Below are 23,807 nucleotides of genomic sequence, written 5' to 3'. Positions count from 1 at the left end.
GTCCAAAACTATTGCCATTACAAAAAAAAATAGGCTGCAATCCCATACTCACGTATCTGGGAGTAAGTTCCCTTGAATTCGATGGGACTTACTTTTGTGTAGACCTGTTGTGCTGTTAAAAATACAATAAAATAGCAACCTTGCTACAAAAAGCTCAAGCTAGCAAATATGCCTCCCCCACCCCACCCCCCCCCAAAAAGTAGACGGAAAACGCACACTCTTGTTAAGGGGTGGCGATTCACTGCAAACTTTTGTTGCAGATCTCTGCTTAGTACAATTTCCGTAATAATATATATTTATGGGAAATGTGTTAATTATGTTACGGAATAGAAAGAAAGGAAACGGCTACAGATATCAGTGATAATCTTTATTTTTAACAGGAAAAAAGTTTACTACTATGCAATTTCACAACAAAAAGGCCACAGGAAAACGTACTTTTTGGAGGGTACATGATGGTTCATGAGAAAAAAATAGGCCTAGGTTTATCACATGTGAAAACAAATAAGAGAAAATTTCATATGAAGAAAAGCAGAACTCTGCAACCTGTATATGTTAGGGAAGTATGCCTAATTTATTCGGTTTCTGCTAAATACGAAGAGTGAGAGAGAGCTTCTGTGGTAGTGGAGGCTTTTCTCCTGATCATATGTAATCCAACTCAGCCTTGAATCTCGTTTGAGATTTCACCAGACTTTGCTCACATTCTCAAGCTCATCTTTGCAGAGACATCGGCTTAAGTTCTAGGGTACCGTCCAGTCTCCTGCAGGTGCAGCTATATAGAAAGAGGCAGTGCATCTACGTGTGAGTATGTACCAGCCAGCCTCCCATAGCAGGTAATAAAAGACTGGTAACCTGTAATGCACACACACCTAAACCACCAAAGGGTGTGCCCAGGAGAATGGGTCATGCTCTTATTTTTCCCCTTTTTATACAAGGTTGAAGATGCTGAAATCTGTGCCTAATGTCAAACCCTGTGCTTGTGCAGAATTGCAGAACGCACACAGACGTGGTTAACACTGTATAGCAAAATGTAACCAGGGTTGCATGTCTTATTCTGGAGGAATGGAAGTGGACTGTATGCTGCAGCTTTGTGATATGCTGTGCACTTTTAATTAATATACTGCAGTTAGACCTGCGAATGGTAAGTGCTCAGAAAGTGACAGAATTAACTGCTGGCAAAGCCAACATTACGTCGCCCCAAAAGGCAAGCATCGGCTAATGCTGTTAGGCACAAATCCCGAAATTGCTTGCAAGAGGAAAATAGCCATCTTTCCCCCAAAGCCACCTGCATTTGGCCCATTCCAAATTCCACAAAACACATTCTTATCCATCATAAGCTCTTAAATCTCTGCACATGCAAGGGCAAACTTCAGTAATCTCTATTAAATGTCTATTAACTGGAACCCAAACAGCTACCCTTAAGCAAATTAATTAGCTTAACATTTCTGTCTGGGTCTCTCATCTTTTGACCCATAATCAAGGTTGCAGGCAGTGTCAGTAAGATTTGTTTGTGGCACACACCTTACCAACATCACCTGATGGTTATCTGGAAATGCTCCTTATTCAGTGATGCTAATAAACTTTTCCTTGGTTATTCCTTTTACTTGGTTGGAGTTCAGCTTGGCCACTATCTTTTTCTCCCCAGCCTTCCTTGGAGCACACACGACTTCGGATTTAAAGACTTTACCAGGTGGTATATCTCTAAGAAACAAGTAACAATAACAGAAACAACAATAATAAATATTGCAATGCATTGTCCTTAATGTACTAAACTCCCCATCAAAATTGCACATGGAATTCCTGCTCAAATAGGTTTTCCCTTATACTGGTAGTGAGGGGATTTCTCTGACTGCGTGCAGTATAATACAGCACACATGGAGCTCTCCCTGAATCAAAATGAAAAGGAAAGTCCTTGCAGGTGACTCCATGCATGCACCTGAGTTGCTGTCTGTGCCCACAAGACACGATTGGACCTGGGGGTAATGGTATGGCCAAAGCGGACTCTGGATCAGCCCAACGCATGGCTACACTACAGCTATATTTCATGCCACGTATACCAACTGTGTGGCAGACATATGGCAAGGCACCCACAACGTGGTATCAAGATTTGTAGATGACTGATCTGCACACACACAAAAACACCCTGGTGCAGTAATATCAATCTACTATTGTATCTCCAGTTCATTCAAAGCATGTAAATTCAGATATGTGGATTTGATAAAAGATGTGAAATAGGTATGCTAGTATTTGATCTAGTTAGTGAGACCTGCATGCCAAAGCAGACCTCTATGTGCCAACTTCTGGAACAGAAAGGCACCACAAGGAGGTTTTCAAAAGAAAAAACCCAACCTCATTTGGCCGCAATGACTGCATATAGAATGATTTGTGCTTAGACCTATTGTGTGTTTGGGAGGAAGACTAAATCCAGGCTAAATTCTGCTTCCTCCACAATATATTTGTGCTATCAAAGCAGACAAATATATGTGTACAGGCAAACTCATGTATGGAGTATGTGGAAGCTTACAATTATGTACAAGGACCCATGTATCATGGCCATCATGGGCAGACGAGAAATTCATCTCTTTGGATGTTTTTAAAGGACTTGTGAACCGCCCAGAGAGCTCCGGCTATTGGGCAGTATAGAAATGTAATAAATAAATAAATAAAACTTGGAAATCTTACGTTTCATTTCCGGCTTTTCCCTTAATGGGTGTTTTTTTTTAAAAAAAAAAATGCTGGCTACTTGCTATTTTACCTGCTGTTCATTTTGTTTTAAATTTTCTTTTCTATTCTATTTTGTATAGTTCATTCTTATTGTAGTGATTTGAACTGCTTGATTGCAAGCCACCTGGTGATGACTTTGTCCTGAAAGGTGGGGTTAAAATGTTTAAAATAAAAGTAAATATTGCTTCCTGCTGCAGGGTTCTTTCCTCCTGAACTGTGAGGGCATTAAAGGGGCAACCACACTACCCTCTTTAACAGGGATTTGAATCTAGGACCTCTGACACCAAAAGTGAGAATCATACCCTTGATAAAAAAAAAGCCACACTAATTTTTAACTGGCGGTACCAAGGGGTTGACCCTAAAGCAGTCTTGTCCAATCTAGTGCCCTCCAGATGCTTTGAACTACAATTCCAAGATTCCTGAGTGCTGCTGGCTAGGGTTTATGGGAGTTGAAGCCCAAAACATCTGCAGGGCACCAGGTTGGGGAAAGCTGTCCTAGAATTTCCTCCGGCATAGAAATAAATATCCACATGCATTATCACCAATCCAGGATGCTTGCCTCATTTCAGATTGTGAAATTCCTTCCACTGTAGTAATGCAAAAATATAAGAACTGCCATTATAACTCAGGTTAAAAATTCCACTTCATATAGAACTATTCACTGTCCTCTTCCCTTGGAGAAGGATCCTGCCTTTTTAAGTGAAAACATTTTGTCTCCTTGATTGTACTATGTAACCCCACTGGCACTCCTCTTTGACATGCTCGTGCCCTTTCTAAAAGATTTTTTTTGCCACGTATCATTTATTTGAGCTTCCATTATAGATTTTTGTAGCAAGGATGGCAAATGGTGGGAGACTCACACGGTTGTGCATACCTGCTCAGTCTGCTGTTCAGGTGCTAACTACAGATAAACAACAGTTCTTATGGCTCTTTTATCTTTAAACCAGAATTGGACAGGACAGCGCTTCATGCATAGGACTGTCCTCTGTAAAAGAGGACACCTGGCCAAACTGCACAATATATGGCAGCTTTGTGCGATCGCATGTCCCAGGTAGGAATGCATTTATTAAATATTTACCCAAGAGGCTCTGCCAGTTCTGATTGACAGCTCTGGAAGTACCAATTCAACAAATGGCAGGCCCTTTTAGCCGCATTCATCTTACCCTTGATCAAATGTGGTCACAGGAAAAATGCCCAGGCCTTCTACGTGCAGTTTGCAGTTTTCCAAGGGAATGGACAGTGTATTCTTGAAAGTAAATTCACAGTTAAAACTTTCATTAATTTTTGTAGTTTCTGGCACCTGTAAAACAAAGAAGGGTAATCAGAGAACAGATTTAGTAAAGAGGGAGACTATAGAAAATGCATGTAATTGACATTAATGCAAATACAACTAGCTGGATCTATTTGTAACCTTTGATATATGATTTCATGGATGCCCTGACCCAGCAATTGCCTTAGGTATGGGATAGGAATATTGTAGGCACAAATAGAAGCTCAAGTTCCAGAAACTAGAACAGGGTTCTACCATGTATTGGTAAAAAAGACACCCCAAGAGGTTCATTTTCCACTCTTACCATTACCTACTACACAGGTAACACATTCCTTTTTGTCTCTTGATGTCTCTACATTACAGGTTTTATAATTTCAGCCATGCTGGCTGGGAATGATGGGAATTGCAGTCCAACACATTTCAAGGGCACAGGCTGGGGAAAGTCTGCTCGACATTTTTAGGTGGAATCTTAAAGGTGTGCCCATCCACGTTTAAGGATGTGCAAAGCAGTCTGAAGCTTCCAGTGTTTTGGTCGCCTCATTCTTAAATGATTCAGTGTGGACAGCTTCTCTGCTTCTAGAAGTCCTTTCCATTTACTTATTTAGTTTGCATTTCCAGCATTCCTACTCTCAGGTTTTCTAAATATCCAGTGCTATCTCCCCATTAGCCTGTTATGATACAGTTTCTTACCTCCACGGTGATAGGTGGGTACTGGAAGGCAAAGGTCACCTGTTTTACGAAATTCTCCTTGGTTTCTTGAACCTCTGCAAAAAGAGTGACTTTGACCAGAAGTTCATCCTCGGTTGAAACCAACGCATTTACGTAAACATCAGCCGCTACTTTCAGGGGGATCTGAATAACTATCAACGCAAAGAAAAGAGAGCTAGAGGGAAGCAAACCTATGACACAGCACAACATGGCAGGTAGATGCTTTCTAGGGTGGAGGCTTCTGTCTGCAAGGAGAAGGCTTCAGAGAAGGTGGAGAGAGGGCTGTGGTCAATGACCTGCACATATACCCTCTTGGATCAGAAATGTCAGACTAGGGAAGGAGCGAATGTGACTGAGATCGGCTCCCTTCTCTTCTCTGTGGTCTTCCACTTTAAGTGGAAAACATTAGAAGTAGGTCAGAGAGAGCGGTAGAGGCCTCTCTGCACAAAGGGAATGTTATTATGTATTATTTATTTATTATAAGATGTATAAACCGCCCCACACTGAGAGATATCGGAGCAGTGTACAATCAATTCAAATACAAAATGCAAAAAGTTACAGTAAATAGAAATGGTGGATTAATAGAATATAGAACTACCGCCTCCTTTAACTTTGTGTATGGATTAATAGAATAGGCTGGAATTTACTCATCATTCAGGAAATTATTACCTGAAAAAGAAAAGTCTTCAGCTGATCCCCAAAATAGGAATACCTGTGCTATTCCGACCCAAGGCTTCCATACATGTGTTCCTTACTAAGGAAAGCTCAAGCATGAGGTGCACCTTCTTTGGAGAGGTGACAGCCATCATCAAAATAACAAAGACATGGGAGACAACTTTGGGAATTTTGTACACATACCTGGTTTGCCTTCTGTTTGGACAGTCTGCTGCAGGCTCATAAGCCTAGTTCCTAGTTGTCCTGTATATGACTCCAGGTGGCAAGAGGCAGAGAGGTCAACTGTCCATGCACTAGTAGTCTTGCTCTTTAGCACAATGTTCAGATCAATGGGTTGTCCTGGTGACATGGTTTTTACCTCTTCCACCCCAAGCTCAAGGTCAGCCTTGCGGAGCTCGTGGAGAGGTGCTGCTGCTGCCCCAGATTGCGAACGGGATTTGCGTAAGTAAGATAAAGCATTTCTCATAGCTCTCCTTTCCTCTAGAGAGCCTGGAAACCAGGAAAAAGGGGGAAGAGAAAGAATCAACCTTGAAGTCATTAGACAGCATTTCAATGATCACTTACAACCTGCATGGTCAAAGCAGATTGCTGGGAAATTCCAAACCCTCTTGGAAGGAGACTCTGATGATCGAAAATCCATTTCAATCTGCGGGGGATGACTATACATGGGGAAAGCCCCGTGGCGGCTGCAGATCTGAGCTGCATCAGTCACTCAGAAGAGGGCCAGGATCTCTTCTCGATCATCCCTGAGTGCAGGACATGGAATAATGGGCTCAAGTTACAAAAAGGCCAGATTCTGGCTGGCCATCAGGAAAAACTTCCTGACTGTTAGAGCAGTACGGTAATGGAACCAATTCCCTAGGGAGGTTGTGGGCTCTCCCATATTAGAGGCATTCAAGAAGCAGCTGGACAGTCATCAGTCAGGGATGCTTTAAGGCCCCTTACAACTCTACTATTCTATGAGGAAAACAAACCCTCAATTTATCAGTCACCTTCTGGAAATTTGTATTGATCTGTGATATCTTCACGTTCATTCTTTCCAACAGCTTTCGTGATGATTAACTTTCCTATTGCCTTGGTGTCTACAGATTTCTTGACGTATTTGAGTTTCCCATTCACATTTGTCACAAACCAGTAGATCTTGTCTGCATTCACTTCAGAAAACACGAACATGGTGTCGTACGGAAGATAGACTTCTCCCTTTTTGATTGCTTTTAATGGAGCAGGGCCACACTGCAGAAGTCCTATAGAGAAGTATGAAGAATGTTATTTGCATGTTTTTTCCCCCTAGTTCTGTTAAGAACCCAGGGTTCCAGCAGTATCTCTGCCTGTTTCCATCTAGAATTCAAATCACTGCTGATAGTAGCAGCAATAGCTAAATTACTTTTCCAGTTCCCAAAGTACTTTGTTTTATAATCCCATGAAATCTAGATGAAAATGGGTCACTGAAAAATTACCCATAATATATTTATTTATTTTATCATCTGAGAGTGCAGGACATGGAATAATGGGGTCAAGTTACAGGAAGTCAGATTCCGGCTGAACATCAGGAAAAACTTCCTGACTGTTAGAGCAGTACGACAATGGAATCAGTTACCTAGGGAGGTTGTAGGCACTCCCACACTAGAGGCATTCAAGAGGCAGCTGGACAACCATCTGTCAGGTATGCTTTAGGGTGGATTTCTGCATTGAGCAGGGGGTTGGACTCGATGGCCTTGTAGGCCCCTTCCAACTCTGCTATTCTATGATTCTATTTGATTTAAATTATTACTACCCCACATTTCTACACCAAAATATACTCAAAGCAGCCCCATAAAAATGTTATATTCTCCAAGTGCAAATCATTTCCTGATATTTGAACGCAGATGATTGAAAGTCTGTAAAGTTTATATGTATTTATTATATTTCATTAAACTCATAAGCACATAAGAAGAGCCCTGCTGGATCAGACCAAGGATCCATCTAGTCCAGCACTCTGTTCACACAGCGGTCAACCAGCTGTCGATGGGAAACCCACAAACGGGTTTTTTTATTCGGCACAGAACGTGGGATCAATGGGCAAAAGAACGGAAATGGTTTTACTTTAACCGACCTTTCATTATAGAGATTTTTAATCTTTGATTTGCCCATGCTTTTATTCTTCAACCAAGTCTTACCTTGGCTCTCTTCCAGAGGTGTGCCGTCAATAGCCTGCCAGCCATCAAAACCCTTTGGCAAGTCCAGCCTTTTCATCCAAATGTCATTCCAGACATGGAAGTTCCTGTGTGCAGTTAGGTTTCAGAAATAAAAACAAAAAATGAATCTCAACTGCAGTTTCATGTGCTAGATCAGCCCAATGCTGTGGTCTTCAACAGGGTGCACATGGGCATCAATGTGCCCACAGACACCTCTTTTGGTGCCTACCAGGCTCCCTGCCCTCTTGATTTTATTATATTTCTTAAGATTTTTTCATTAAGCAAAAAAAAAAAAAAAAAAAAAAGAGTCTGGCAGGCTGCAAACAGAAGTGTTGTCCTCCAGAGCCATCTTTATTTGGGTTCCAAATATTGGTTTTGTGCTTTGGATCTCAGACTGCACTTCTGCCTTGTACTTGGGCAGGTTGCTTTTCTTTTAGTCTCACCAGTTTACTTTCTGGGAAATAAGTGTTTTGGGGCTGGCCATGCCCACCCTTGCAGCCATTTTGTAAGCGCACCCACAACACTCTGAAAATTCCAAATAGGCCCTCTGGCCCAAAATTGTTGGGGACTCCTGCTCTAATGTCTATGTTTGACTGTATAGATATTTCTGAGCAGAAACTGGCCACTTGGATTGATTTCACTCTTTCCATTAGCATCTAGCCACAGAAAATACTGGGCACTAATGGACACATGAAGACACTGCCTTACCAAGCCCTTGATCCATCTAGCCCTGTGCTGGTGCTGGTTCCCCAGAAGCTCAGGAATTTTCTCTCAACCCACTACCTTTGTTGTCAAAGATGCTTTGAACTGAACCTAGAACCTTCTGCATGGAAAGCAGGGACTCTACCAATGAGCTACGCTCCCTCCCATAAAAGGCTCTGAAAAAGAGATATAATTGCCATCTAAAGATCCCTCAATGGTTGCTGCAAAGGTGTCCTAGCAGAGAGAAAGTGAGGGAAGCCCAAGTAGCATTCTTTTCACTAGCTTGAGCGTTCCACTCAAGGCTATAGCGAGGGGAGGTTGACTGGTACAACCATCTAGGGTGCAGGTCTCAAGTGGGGTGCCTCATGACAAGAAGAAAAGGCATTTGTGAAAAAAAAGTTATGCGAGAGGCAGAGCTCCAGAACGCTCTCCCATTCAAAACTGAATAGCCGCTCTCTTGCATATCATTTCCATCACAAACTGAAGACCCTTTTGTTTCAAGGTTCATTTCAAATATAACAACTTCTATAGTTCTACTGCTGCTGGCTTTTAATGTGACACATCTTTAATCTCTCCAGTGTTTGTTTTCTTAGTGCTGGTTGAATTATAGGTCCTAACTAAGCTTCCCCTATCCTGGTATCCTATGGATGTGTTGGACTACATCTCTTATTATCCATGGCCAGTAGTCACCAGGTTGGAGAAGGCTGATCTACTATGTTATTATTTGCATTTATTATTAGGATTAGGATTATTATATTGTTTTTGTCCTTGTGCTGCCATTTTGAGTGCAGAAGATCATCATCATCATCCGGAATGAAGAATTTTTTAGTTATAACTATATTCTGTTCTGGCTCTGCCTCTGTATAGTTCAAATGGGGAAGAAGTTCATACTCAAAGGTACACCAAAAGTTATTGCTTTCTCAGTCCTGCCCTTAACAAGGGGACTAATTAATGAATTGTAGTAGTTACCAAACAGGGTCTGATATGGGCATCATTCTCCCCTTTTCATTGAAGTATCTATCGATATTTATATTTGTCCCGGTATCACGAGCGCATTCGAAGGTGGTCACACTTCTGGCTGGAATCCCCAGGCAGCGCATGACTGGAAGACAGAGAAGGAGATCAGCTCAAGGTGGTGCCTTTGCTCGGGTCCCTGTAGCGACACCCACTGGGGCTTCCTGAGGGATGGGGCATGGTGTGAAAGGGACTGGACTCTTTTCCTAGTTATCACATCTGAGGCTGGCCTGGCTGGAGTATCCACAAGATCAGTTTTCCTCAACCTGGCACTCTCCAGATGTCTTTGGGCTACAACTCCAATCATTCCCAGCTGGCATAGCCAACAGCCTTCCCAACCTGGCACCATCCAGGTGCTTTGGACTACAAAGCCCATCATACACCCATTGCATAGGCTGGATGATGGGAGTTGGTAGTCCAGCACATCTGGAGGGCGCCAGGTTTGTGATATCTGCACAAGAAGGTAATTGCTGGAGTGGCTTGGGTGACCCATCCGGGCCACAGCTTTAGAAAAAGAGCCCTTCTGGATCAAATGAAAGGTCCATCTTCTTCAGCATCCTGTTTCCAAGAGTGGCAAGCACAGGCATGTGATTAAAAGGCAACCAGCTGCCCTCTGGAATTTTCCCGGCATTTAACATTCTGAGATATGTATTCCCCCCTGAACATTGGGCTCAGTTCACAGAAGACATGGGCCATTGCCAAGGTGCATACCTTGCCTGTGGGAAGCACACCAGAGAAAACCCAGCAGTGGCCATAAAGGGCACTTTTGGGGTTTTTTGTAATAATGTTGCAAAATTGGGACACTTCCTGCCCAGGCCAGGGAGGATTACCACCAGGATCTGGAGGATGCCACATTGTTAAAGGTTGCCTTAAACCTTAAGGGATGGGGCACGGTAGGAGAAAGATTGGAATGGCCCGGTTGGATGGCACAGAAGAGTAAATGGTGGAGTGACTTTGATGGGCATTCTGTGCTACAGTTTTAAATAAATCTTCAAACCTAAGAAGAGCCCTGTTGAATCAGACCAAGCCCCCCCCCCCACCTTTTTTTTAATAGTCCAGCAACATTCTCTTTCCAAGAGTGGCCAGCAAGTTATCTTGGGGGAAGCTATACTAACGGATCATGAAAGCTATAGACTGGCCCTGATGCATTTCCCAGTGTCTGGTATTTCAAGGTTTGCAGCTTTCGGCCATGGAAGTTTCACATATGGTTCGTCATAAACGTAAATAAATAAGTGCATTTCAGTAAAGTCAGAAAAGTTTGGCCACCTCCAAGATGCCGGCCCTTACTTGTGGTAAGCACGCCGGAGAAAACCCAGCACTGGCCATAACGGACACTTCTTTGGGTTCTGTAATACTGTTGCAAAATTGGGACACTTCCTGTCCAGGCCAGAGGAGGAGTACCGTCAGGATAGTGTCCTGCCCAGCTTACAACTAGCACTCCATGTTCATCATCAGAGTTAACCTAAGGAAGAGATGAAGAGAACAAAAACCTGGAGCACAACCTCCCCCACCTGCCCTTCCCATCTTGACCATGTTCTGCAGCAGCTGAACGATTGCTAGATTAACACCTAATTCAGCTGCTCAGCACATCTGTAAATGGAAATGTTACTTCCTGCTGCATGAATTGCCTACTGTGTGAAGTGGCCTTCTATAACTTGCATCTGAATCTGCCCAGAGCAAGTGCTTAAGGCAAGGACTGATAGTTGTCTTCTTCACAGAATCTAATCTGCGTTAAAGCATTTCTTAAAGGACATACCAGTGCTGACATGGTCCTGGAGATGTACACAGGTTCTCTTCGAAGAATCGGCTTCAGCTGGCTCCGGTCCAAAAGGTCCATGCAGCAATCCAGGATGTTTTCCTCAAACTGTTTGAAAGCCAGGTTTGGTCACTGCTAAGCTGCTCATTGCTGAAAATAACCCTTCCCTTTACTTAATACAACATAAAACTGCAGTTCAAATGAGATTAAAATATTCTGTAAGAGTTTCAAACAAGTTTAATGCTTGTGGTGTGCCCTTTTAAAAGGGCCTCAAAGCTGAGTTTTATTAGCCTCCAATAAAAAAAAATGGAACACACTGAGATCCTTGTCGTTGATGTTTAGTGATGAATAATATTTAGCCAGGGAGCAGAGATTCCTCGAAGGCCAACGCTGCCACCTGCACAAAGCATTTTATACAGCCAGCATCTTCTTTGAATGTATTCAAGCACTCGCTTCATTCATAAAATTTACCAGAGCATCACACTAATTCAATCTCTAAAGGCCAAAAAGATCATTGAGATTTGCCAAGCCAGGCATGTGCCTAAGGAGGTGGATTAAGAGGGTGGGCCGTTTACTTCTTTTTACCATATCATGACTCACATTTATATATAGACATAGAGAGAGCCAATATGGTGTAGTGGTTAGAGTGTTAGACTGGGAGTTGGGAGATCCAGGTTCTAGTCCCCACCTGGCCATGGATGCTCACTGAGTGACTTTGGGCCAGTCGCAGACTCTAAGCCCAGCCTACCTCACAGGGTTGTTGTTGTGAGGATAAAATGGAGGAGGAGGAGGATTATGTACAACACCTTGGGTTCTTTGGAGGAAAAAAGGCGGGATAAAAATGTAGTAAATAAATAAATATTCTACCTAGCACCTGAAAACATTCATCAAACGTCTTTCTCTCTCTTTCTGACACACACACACACCAGCAACATTTAGGCAGAAAAATGTGATCTTGGTTTTGTTTCCACTATATTATTTAACATTAACATTTATTCAAATGAAACAGCAGCACGAACTTATGTTGAAAGCACAGACAGAAAGAGAGAACAGGTGTGAACTTTTACCTGCCCAAAGTTCCAAGGTTTTTCCAATATATGTTCTAAGGATGCTCCAGAATATTGATATCCGGTATCATTGAGGACATATTCAGCTCTTTGATCATCATTAGTCATGAAAACAGAATCCGCTAAAACAAACGCATGAATACATCACTTGGCTTTGTAGTTAATTGTTGGAAAGCCTGGCTCGAAAGAAAACACTCCCAGGGTTGGGCAGACAACATAGTTGCAACTGTCAGAAACAGTGGTGTCATGGTGAATTTTGAAGTGTAGGAGGTCCTCATGACAATCCCCATAGCCATGCCTCCAAGGCCTTTTCTACACCAGTACAAAAATTCGGGCTGGTCATGGCCGAGTCCCTGTGTATCCAAATGATGCACAGGGACTCCCAGGGATAAGGGGGGAACAAGCATGGGTTTTCCCAGAGATAAATAATCCCTGGGAAAACCCGATTCTTCCCACAATCTCAGGATGATCCCGAGACAGCGGGACATGTGGGAACCCATCCCAGCTTCTTCCCTCCTCCCCGTAAGTAGCGGGGATCAGTAGAGGGAAGGAGCTGGGCCGGGACGAGTTGGGGGTGGGGGAGCAGGGTCAGGGCTTTCTTTTCCCAATTTACCTTGAGCTGGAGTGTGAGTGTGCTCCGGCTCCTGTCTGCTTAAAAAAAATATGGCGGCTGCAACTCCTCCCATCCCAGATGTCACACTTCCATTTGGATACGTGGGACGATCCCGGAAGAAAGTAACTCCGGGATCGCCCCCCCTTCCCTCTACAACTGTATGGTGTAGAAAGGCCCCAAGCAGAGTCCAAAGATTCAGGCAGCTGCCTGGATGCATTTCAACCAACCAGTTCTAGCAGTTTTCATCTCCACCAGGAGCAGGTATTTGGTAAAGCAAATGAGTATTTGTTGGCCATTCAAACTACCCCAAAATACTTTGCATTATATTGTTGCTGGGGAAATTCATCTCTCCCCCCACCCCAATTACTGTGAGGATTGCAGCTAAGCTCAGACAAAACACAAAATTTTGAGGGGGGGTGGCGGCAGATGATGTCAGCATCCCTCCTAATAAAATTGCCAGTGTTGCATCTCTGTGAACCCTGACTCCACGACACCACTGCTCAGGAACAGATAGGCTTTGGTAGGAATGCAGATAAGACACCTTTTCGGCGCCAGGTCAAGACTTTTCTGTTTTCCCAGGCATTTAGCAATATGTAATGAGCCTGGGTCTGTTTTTTGGCTCATCATTTGTAAAGTTGTTATAGTGGTTTTAAATGTATGCATTTTGCATGTTTTTGTGGTTTTAAATTTTTGTATATTTTTTAAAAGTGTTTTTATCTTATGTGAACCGCCCAGAGAGCTTCGGCTATGGGGCAGTATACAAATGCAATCAAATAAATAAATAAGCAAATACATTGTCCCATGCAAACTATTTGTTTTGGCTTGTTTCCCTGTTCCAGCTACATGCAGCCACAACACAAACCATCTACCATTACAGAACAGAAGGTCAGGGCCAGCCCAATACATTTTGCTGGCCGCAAAGTCAGCTATGTTGTTTTGGTACATAAGACAGACAATCCCACAAGTACCTGTCCCCATCCCTGGCAGCAAGAATACAATATTAATGAAGTTACAATCAATTTGCTGCCTTTCCATGACATCCCACATCTGCTGCCTCACCCTGCCCAGTGGTACGGCCAGCACAGAGGTAGGTTAAGGTGTATTGTCAAGTGGTCTCCTGGATAACAAATCTCTTGTTTTATATTACAAAGTTACCTGGAGCTGCTCCCTTTCAGACATTCCAGTGAAAGAATGGCTGAATACACTGAAGAGCTCAAATTTTGTGGGCAGGGTTGTATTTGAACCTTTGTTTTTGAGGTGTCATTGTCTATTGAATTCTGCCTACTGCCATTGTGATATGGTAGATATAGGGTGAGCAGCAAATAAAATTAAGAGCTTCACCGCCCAATAATCTTATTAAACAGGCTTATGGGATCAATGGATAATCAAGTCTCATTGATTTTAGGAGAAAGTAGCTAAATGACACATTTCTTATATAGTAGTGATAGAAATTAAATATCACGTTGATTACCTTTACTCCAAGGGTTGAACAAAACATAAACCTGTTTCCCTGCAGGATAAACATTAGGCCCAATTTCCAGATTCAGACAGTATTTTCCAATCATTGCATCTGCCGGACTCGTCACGGAGATAAGGCACTAAGAAAACACAAGTTCAGACCTTTGATCATTTTGGTCACCCTTTTCAGCTTTACCAGTTCTTTTTGGGATGCAGTGACCAGAACTGTACAGAGAATTCTAACTGTGGTTTGTATAGAGGCATTATGATATTGCCAATCCTATTGTTTTATGTATTTTATTGCAATCTTTAGTCCATTGGGCATTGGCTCCTTTCTTGATGCATGAAGGACATCACAAAGGAATATCATGAAAGGGTCGCCATCTTTCATTGTGTGAAGTGATTTCAACCCGTTTTGATGTGCCAGCACAAAATGTAATTGAAGAGGTGCTCTAACTGAACATTTCAGCACAGGGCAATCCCACACTTACGTACCTCCGTCTTATCTGTCTTAAGGATGTTGGCATGCCAGAAATGATCATCCTGTCCTGACCTTGCGTCCAAGGATAAAAGTGTCCCATTGGGTGGCTTTGGATCTTCACCTGAAAAATCCAAATAAATTAATATTGCACTCTCATCAGAATGGCAGAGCAGCAGTCTTCATTATCTTGACAGATACTGCTGACGTCCGATTCCATTGTGAGGAAATAACATACAAATTACCAAATACCTAAATGGTTCCTTTTAGTCTCTGTACTCCGCACTGTAGGATATTGAAGAGGCCAGATCTTATATAAGAATACAGTAAGTCTTATTACTCGAGCTCTACCAGACCAATTTTGATCATTTTTGTTTTAAACTGAACCTTGAGCAGCATAGACGTGCAGAAAATGTAGAAAGTTTGAAAAAGTTCAAAGCTTGAGCTTTAAGAGCAATTCATTCCCTCTGTGCCAAACAGGCAGGGCAGTCCCTCTGCTAACTGGATGACAAACACCCTGCTCAGGCCATCAGTGTAAAGTGAAGGCCGGCCCTGGGTGCAGCTGCAGGATTAGGCTGTTGCTGTCAGCAGGGAGTAGGAAGGGAATTGAGTAGCCAAACAGGGAATGCGAGAGAGGTGCTGGGGCTACGCGACATGCAAATTTCAGAGGGGGATTCACTATGCTATGATGAGCCATATTTGCATTATTCATGAGCCCCTCTGAGGTGAGGGGGCATAAAGGCAGGAAAGGAGCAGGACTACGAGTGCCCTTCAAAGCTGCAAAGTCTGTTCTGATGGACCCTTCTGCAGTTTCTGATGGCAGGCTATGGAAACTTTGATGGGCAGAAAACTATATTGCTGCCTCTATCCCTAGACCTAATAGCGACATGCTTACCAAAGCTGAACTCCAGTGTGACGTTGTCATTGGCTTTCAGCTCCCTGCTAAATGTCACGTTCAGCTGAAATGCCTGCCCGCGTCTCACAATCAGCTTGTTGTTTTTGTAATCGCTGGTATGATGGAGACGGGCATTCTCTTCTTGGAGGAAATCAATTCTGGTGGCCTTCAGAGAGTCCCATGCAAGTGATGTCAAAGAGAGTTTTCCAGATGCACACACTTCCTCCCTATTGACTAAAGTGTGAAAATGCATATTATTATTATTATTATTATTATTATTATTATTATTATTATTATTATTATTATTATGGATGCTCATTTAAATGCACATTTTAAAAATATGCGCATTCTTGAACATGTTCGCTAGTTCAGGAACGTGCAGACATTTTTTAAAAAAGTACTCCTAATCACATTCAGAGTTGTTTGGATGATTTGCAAACTGAAATTAAATTCTCATACATCCCTAGTGTCAGGGCTCCTGGCGTGGAATAGTGCAACTAGCACCAGGCCTCTGGACCCTCTTTTTAATTCAGAGAAGTGAGTATTGTCAAAAGTCCAGGGCTTGGGACTCTGGATGTGCTGGTGCCACGTGGAACCCCCTGCCAAGGGAGACGAGATTCACTCCCTCTTTGCTGTCCTTCCACTGGCAGGTAGAGACCACTTTATTCAAGAAGGCTTTTGAATGGCCTATTAATTTCCACACAGTGCAATGCACATTCCACACACGTTGCAAGAAATGCGTTGTGGGGAAATTAGTACGGCACGGGCGTCAGCGAGCACCGCCATGTGAGCCTGGCCCACGTGACAATACCATCGCTGCCAGGAGTGCTGGGGTCATGCCGACAGACCAACAGTCACCAAGTCAGTCCTCAGGCAATACAATGTCTTTATCATATGTGTTGAGGGCATCACACTGTGAAAAAATTAACCTGGTGCCAGCAACTATGTGGGCACAAAAGGGACAAGCTCTGGTGCTAAGAGAATTCGTACATTTTTTATTATTATTTGTATCCAAAGGTACTCAACGTTTCGGACTGGGAGTCCTTCGTCAGGAGCTGGAAAAAGATAATGAGTTGCCAAGGAGCTACTGTAGTGCAACGTTTGCACTACAGTTTCTGCAGTTTCTAAGGAGGCTGGAGGCTGTAATGGGCTGGATGAGGGCCAATAAACTGAAGCTGAAACCTGATAAGACAGAAGCGCTGTGGATTGGTGGTTCCCGAGTCCGGGAATTGGGGAAGCGGCCTGTTCTGGATGAGGTGGCGCTCCCTCTGAAGAAGCAGGGACATAGCTTGGGAGTACTCCTTGATCCATCCTTGTCTCTGTGGCACAGAGTACTTGAGGTCAGCTTCGGCTGATCCGCCAGCTACGGCCTTTCCTGGACAGGGACAACCTAGCCACAGTAGTGCATGCACTGGTAACTTCTCGATTAGACTACTGCAATGCACTCTACGTGGGGCTGCCCTTGAAGATGACGTGGAAATTGCAGCTAGTGCCAAATGCAGCAGCTAGACTGCTGGCAGGTACATCTTACAGAGCCCACGTAACACCGGTTTTAAAGGAACTGCACTGGCTGCCTATATGCTTCCGGTCGAAATTCAAGGTGCTGCTAATGGCGTTTAAAGCCCTAAATGGCTTGGGACCTCGATACTTGAGAGAGCGCCTCTCCTTATATTTGCCTGCCCGAGACCTTAGGTCTGTTGGAGGAGCCGTTCTCCGCATCCCACCAATGCAACATATATGCTATGATGGGACAAGAGAGAGGGCTTTCTCTGTGGTGGCACCCCGACTGTGGAATGCCCTCCCCTTGGAGGCCCGATTGGCGCCAACATTGATTGCATTTCGACGCCAAGTAAAAACATGGCTTTTTAACAAAGCCTTTGATGGTTAAACTCACTGGCACATTGTTTTAACTGCATCTATTGCTTTTAAATTATATATTGTTTTAACTTGGATTATGGTTTAATTTGTTTTTAACTGTGTGTATTTATTGTTTTATATTGTATGTTTTTATCTGTACGCCGCCCTGAGATCTTAGTGATATAGGGCGGGACATAAATATTTTAAATAAATAAATAATACTGTAGTTTTCAGCGTTCTGTGTTGGAGCTGCATTTGTAAATTTTAAAGAGCCATGTTGCCAATTATGATTTTATTAGAATGTAAGCCTATGTGGCAGGGTCTTACTATTTTATTGTTTTACTATGTACTGCACCATCTACACTGATGGTGCTATATTATTATTATTATTATTATTATTATTATTATTATTATTAATAATAATAATAATAATAATAAATTTTCCAGCTCTTGATGAAGGACTCCCAGTCTGAAACATTGAGCACCTTTGGATACAAATAATAATAAAATAGGGTGACCACCATATGAAAAGGAGGACAGGGCTCCTGTATCTTTAACAGTTGCATAGAAAAGGGAACTTCAGCTGGTGTCATTTGTATATATGGAGAACCTGGTGAAATTCCCTCTATGTCACAACCCACCCTCTTTTAAATCTGGTCACTCTCGTATAGCTCCTGAAACTTTAACTGTTGTGATGAAGAGGGAATTTCACCAGGTTCTCCATATATACAAATGACACCTGCTGAAATTCCCTTTTCTATGCAACTGTTAAAGATACAGGAGCCCTGTCTTGCTTTTCATATGGTCACCGTAAATAAAAAAAATTGTACGAATTCTCTTAGCACCAGAGCTTGCCTCTTTTGCGCCCATGCTATTTGGTGCATTTCCCCCCTCACATACACACCAGCAATGATGTATCACAAGCCTGGGACTCTAAAGTGAGTGATGCTGCCCAGCTGCTCCCACTGCCAGAAAAAAGAGGCCTGTCAGGGAGAGGGCAGAAGGCTTGCCATGGCGGGGTGGAGCACAAGCACATTTTGCACAAGGCAACCTTAAACCTGACACTGGCACTATCAACGGGAATTAAAAGTTCATCGTATGGGCCAAATAATGCCAAAGCTTTTAATTTGGCAATCAGGTCAGAGAAATGTAGAGCAGAAATTGCAGGGCAAACAACTACAAAACTATTCGTTACACTGATAAGAAACAGAAATGTACAACTCTGACATGTACATTTCTCTCTCCCTTTTTTTAGATAAATCAATCAATCACTTTGTTACCTTCTTCGCCTACATAACAATCATTAAACAAGGATTAGAGTCACCAACTCTCCTTGACCCAAGCTCTACATCTGTACCTTTGGTAGTAACGGAAACTACAGCAATTAGCAGGTGAACTTGCCACAAAAAACTCTTAACTATTAAACCTGTGTTAAAGGGGCAGAAGTGGATCCAGACAGGTTCTTTTTCCCTCCCCAATTGGCAAATTGAATGCAAACACGAAGTAAATTCCCTGCATGGCTCATGGTTAATATCTATGGCGATGAGGACCCTCCTCCACTTTCAGCGGTAGCCTCATAATATCACTCAGCTGAAGTATGCAGCAGCGTGTGGTTTTGTCAAAGAAGAGCAAAGAGAAACAAGACAATTCGAGCCGTAGAACCCACGTTCTCCCATTCACTTACCAGCCTGACTCATGGTCCTTCTTTCCTTTGTGGGCTCTGCTCTCACAAGATGTGCAAAGGCAACAGTGGCTACGTTTTTTGGATTGCACTGAGCGAACCAGTCCCTTTTATCAGAGTCCTGGAGCTTTCAGAACATCTACTGCCAAGGGGTGGAATTTGGAAAAAAGATCTACAAAATAACGTACATTTTTAACCAAATGTAAAAAACAAACAAACCCTCATAAAAAACTCAATGTGATGGGGGCAACGAGATGTCTTTTATATGTCTGCCCCCATTCACATAGAAAGCAGGTGAGTCTACTCTTTATACAAAAAGGTGCACACATGGGAAGGGAAATAAAACCAACCCACTCCCCCTAACATACCACACTGTGCTTCCTTGGGTTAAGCCATTCTCTCTCCATTTAGCCCACTTACAGGATTGGAGGTGGGAGAAAGCTACTTAAAGCAGCAAAATGTGGAGGCTGGGCAAGGTTAAGGTAAGGTGAGGTAAGGCGGGGGGAGGGTTTCACCTCTCCCCTCCTGTTTATGCCAAAAAAAAAAAAAAAAAGATCCACACCCCTACTTTATATATAATCTGGGGAGAGTCATGAAGACCATCCCTGTCACATCTAGCTTGGGCCTCAAGTAGCTGCAAGACAGGCATCCAGTAACACCGCTCTGAAGTCAAATGAAAGCCACCAACCATACCTTTGTGTTTTCACCTACAAGAGGAACCAAGTACACGAATTACGAGTGGTGAGGAGTGGATACAAACCTACTATATATGGCCTGTGTTGGTATGGCCTTTAAGGGACATCTGAAGAGTAATCCTTCCCACCACCCCAATTGATTAGGCCTACAACAAATAGCTGGCTACTGACTGGGGCATGCTGGGAATAGTAGTCCAACACACCTGAGGTAGAAGGTTAGAGGAGGTTGCCTGAAAGTAACAGAATTCCCCTCACCCACAAATCAAAGGCTCAGTATGGTTGCTATTGCAATGGATTGCCACGGTTTTAAGTGGCTGCAGGATTGACAACTTTGCTAGAACCTACCATCTTCATCTGTGACTAGTGAAGTTTGGAAGGGGAGATTTGGGTGGGATGTATGATCAATATGTATTTAAAGGTGGTAGATTTTTAGCTAGAATATTCCTTTTAGGTTCCCTGAATTGTTCAGAGTTCCAAGCGGCTTTACGCTGTGAAGTCTGCTCAAACCAGGACTATACCACTTCAACCTTGCAGTGTGGGATGGATGTCATTTTGGAATGTTCCCACATTAAAACAGAGAAATAGAGCTATACTCCTCACACCCACTTACCTGGGAGAAAGCCTCATTCAAATCAAAGAGTGAGCAGCTTATGGTTTAAATCAATGTAGCTTATTTAAATCAATCACTTAAATCAGTGAGGCTTACTTCTGAGTAGACTTACATAGGAATGCACTGTAAATCTACTAGCAAGTGAAATCCAGTACATTAGAGACATGTTCTAGACCAGCCATCCCCGCAGTAAGTCAGTCAGTTAGTTGCAGGGAATTTGTTTAATGAAGGGGCGAATTCAATAACCTGACCCATCCTTCTGCAGTCTAAAGTGGCACAATCCATTCAGTAACATCTGGAGCAGGATTAATGTCATTTCCGCATGTTAATTATATGCCAAGGTTGGCATAAGTGAAAATGGTATAACTGATGGCTCAGGGTTACAGCAAATTGGCTACCCTGAACAATTATCGTGACCATCTGAAAAAGAGGACAGGGCTCCTGTATCTTTAACAGTTGCATAGAAAAGGGAATTTCAGCAGGTGCCATTTGTATATATGGAGAACCTGGTGAAATCCCCTCTTCATCACAACAGTTAAAGCTGCAGGAGCTATACTGGAGTGACCAGATTAAAAAGAGGGCAGGGCACCAGAAGGTTGTGACGAAGAGGAAATTTCACCAGGTTCTCCATATATACAAGTAACACCTGCTGAAATTCCTTTTTCAATACAACTGTTAAGATACAGGAGCCCTGTCCTCCTTTTCATATGGTGGTCACCCTAAAACAATGCTTCAGCAAAAACAGCTGTCAAAGAAAAACTGTGAGGACCTGTTCCGGAGATGCAACTTTTTCAGTGTGTGCTGCGTCACAGAAATAAGCCTACACACCAGCTCATCATAACTGATATCATCTGAACTGGATTGCTTGGCAGTGTGGTTCCCTACAATATAGACTCAGTTGGTGCAAGGGTGGCCATGTGTCTGACTTTACATAGGACAGTCCTCTGTTTGAAGGGCTGTCCAAGCCACATCCAGTTTCAAGATAAAGAACCGTAAGAAGAGAAAGCAGCAGGGGCTGTTGAAGTTGCTCATCGACAGCTAGCTTTTTGACAGCAGAGTGTGCAGGCACACTGATCACCTGGTCATAGTTTTCCCCACTATATATTGTATTTCTATTTAAATTATAATTATTATTTCTTAATGTGTGTAGATATCTCTTGAAGCAGAAAGGGTTACCACTGAGAAACACACATGCTGAGAGATGCAGGCTTTGGCATATACAATACAGAACAATGCCTATCTGCCAAGTTATAAATGTTTTGTTTAATGAATGTTAATCCCACCTTTTAATATAACAATTCAAGGCATTTTACAGATGAGGCCATTATATGTTACATATTACAAAAATTACAAACAAAATAAGGGAATACCAAAGTCAATGAAATAATTAGGGCTGTGCTCCACTTCGGAGCATAGACGCAATAGCGAGGTAGCCTGATTCACCTCCGACAAAGGTGGTGACGAAGTGGGTCGGGGAGGGCTGCGGATCGAGGTGAAGAGGATCGAGACCAAGCAGATCCTTCGCCTTGATCAGGAGCTCTGAAAAAAGGGTAAGTGGGGGCTTACCTGGTGCTGCCGCAGTCCGTGTAGCGACGGCGGCAGAGCCAGGTAAGGGGGCAAGGGGAGGGGGGCTTGCCTGCTTCTGTCGCAGTCCGGCGGCAGCTTCAACTGAGGCTCAAACTGGAAGACCACCCTTCCGCTTTGAGCCCCGGCCTCAGGTGAAGCCGCTGCTGGAACGCGACGGATGCAGGTAAGGGGGGAGAAAGGAGGGGGCATTACCTGGCACCACCACCGCTGTCCGTGTGGTGGCAGCGGCGTCAGGTAAGGGGGCAGGGTCTTACCTGAGTCCGCCACGTTCCGGCAGCGGCTTCCACTGAGCCCGAGGACTCAGTGGAAGCCGCTGCCAGAACGTGGCGGACTCAGGTAAGACCCTGCCCCCCTACCTGGCGCTACGACAGCTAGCACCTTCAGCATGCAAACTTGATACTTCACAGGGAGGGTAAGCCCATCCAGAAGAGGCTGGATGCGACCAGCCCAGATGAGCCACCTATCCTCAGGACCTCTGTCTTGCCTAGTTTGGTCAATGAAAAGGAGAAGTACAGCTGGGTGTCATCAGAATACCTTGGTTTCAAATCATTCAGCATTTAAAATTGTGCTCAGAAACTGAATCAGAAGGTAGTCTAGTCTCTTTCAGAACTGCCATGATATATCTTGTATGCCTAGTCCCAGCATACCAAAGTACTGATGACACCTCATTCACATTTCTTGATCTTGCACATATGTTTTGTGTAGATGCTAAACAGTGTTTAGGATCAAACAGACCCAGTAGCACACCACAGCATGGTCTTCTCCAATACATTTTGGACAACAGCCTTTATCAGCTGCAGCTAGCATAGCCAATGGTCAAAGATGGAAGCTGTAGTTCAAAACACCAGGAGGACACCACATAAGGGAAGGTTGCTATAGCCTAATTGCCAAGGGGTAGATCAATACTTCCCCAGCATCACATTCAGGGACAGACCATGGACGTAGGAACAAAATCACTACATAGTGCCCAGCCAAACAGGATACTGTTTGATGATACTGAACACCGCTGAGAGGTCTAGGAGAATCAGTGATATCTGTTTCCTGGTGTAAGTCATCAACCAGGGTGACCAAAGATGTTTGTGTATCAAACTTTGTCTTGAAATTAGACTGAAATGGATCTAGATAATATTATTCAAAAATCTCTTAAACTCTAGCCACCATAGAAGACTCAAGTCCTGCTCAAAAGCTTGAAAATGACCTAATGGCCAAGATAAAAGAGCTGGTATAATTATTTCACAAAAATAACAAGCCTCCCTTGCCCATGCACCAATTTCAAGTTCTAAAGTTTCAGCCATTTGCCATAGGCGCCCACATTTTCTCACAATATCATTAAGGAAGTCTTATGATTTTCCAAAATTAACTGGAAATAATTGAATCCTGTGACGCCTGATGGGATGATAGTGCTGGCATTGATGCCTAGCAGTTTCATTTATATAAGGAGAACAAACAGAAAAAAAATATTTGTAGAAAACCTGTGAGAGGTAAATGTCTTCAACATTCAATATATACATATTATGAAATAAGTATTAGAGGGATTTCTTAAGGTACATTAGTACACTTGGTGAAATTCCCTGGCCCTCCTTGGAAGACAGGAAATCGAAACGGTGTACTAATAACCATTAACGAGACAGAAGTGCTCTGAAGTGTCATTCCCAGCACCTACAACATAGGTGATTGGGACTGATTTGTAACCTTGGTCCAGTTAGAAAGAATGAGAATCCCAGAGGCCTTTGGAGCAAGAATGCCCTTCATGCTTTCATAACAACCCTGAGTACTAGGAAATTTTGGCTAGTGGGTTAAAGTTGAGTCATGTGTTTTTGCTTTTTGGAAATCATTGAAATCAGCA

The 23,807-nt window shown here is 43.2% G+C and overlaps 1 protein-coding gene across 1 annotated transcript; it reads right to left on the bottom strand.

The window, feature by feature from the left end:
- Nucleotides 1-1,124: 1,124 nt before the first annotated feature.
- LOC134396282 (protein-glutamine gamma-glutamyltransferase 4-like) lies at nucleotides 1,125-15,784 on the bottom strand. The gene is made up of 13 exons (XM_063122752.1): nucleotides 15,532-15,784; nucleotides 14,654-14,760; nucleotides 14,172-14,298; nucleotides 12,088-12,209; nucleotides 11,021-11,128; nucleotides 10,552-10,726; nucleotides 9,220-9,352; nucleotides 7,531-7,634; nucleotides 6,367-6,618; nucleotides 5,558-5,863; nucleotides 4,682-4,851; nucleotides 3,885-4,021; nucleotides 1,125-1,698 (listed from the first exon to the last, which is right to left on the bottom strand). Exons 1-13 carry the CDS (start codon nucleotides 15,782-15,784, stop codon nucleotides 1,557-1,559), a joined length of 2,136 nt encoding a protein of 711 aa, XP_062978822.1. The 3' UTR covers nucleotides 1,125-1,556.
- Nucleotides 15,785-23,807: the final 8,023 nt, after the last annotated feature.

Source organism: Elgaria multicarinata, chromosome 1, assembly GCF_023053635.1.
Source record: "Elgaria multicarinata webbii isolate HBS135686 ecotype San Diego chromosome 1, rElgMul1.1.pri, whole genome shotgun sequence".
In the NCBI taxonomy this organism is placed as follows: Eukaryota; Metazoa; Chordata; class Lepidosauria; order Squamata; family Anguidae; genus Elgaria; species Elgaria multicarinata.
Note: the sequence above shows the minus strand (reverse complement) of the source record. Positions and strands in the feature narration are given on the sequence as shown.

What these genes read in the sequence shown, in the direction of transcription:
- LOC134396282 (XM_063122752.1), bottom strand. Translation starts at nt 15,784, where the DNA reads ATGCATTTTCACACTTTAGTCAATAGGGAGGAAGTGTGTGCATCTGGA. An exon ending in CCAGGACCATGTCAGCACTG is followed by an intron (nt 10,727 to 11,020) that starts GTATGTCCTTTA and finishes TCTCTTCCTTAG; the next exon opens with GTTAACTCTGATGATGAACA. An exon ending in ACCCACCTATCACCGTGGAG is followed by an intron (nt 4,022 to 4,681) that starts GTAAGAAACTGT and finishes TTTGTTTTACAG; the next exon opens with GTGCCAGAAACTACAAAAAT.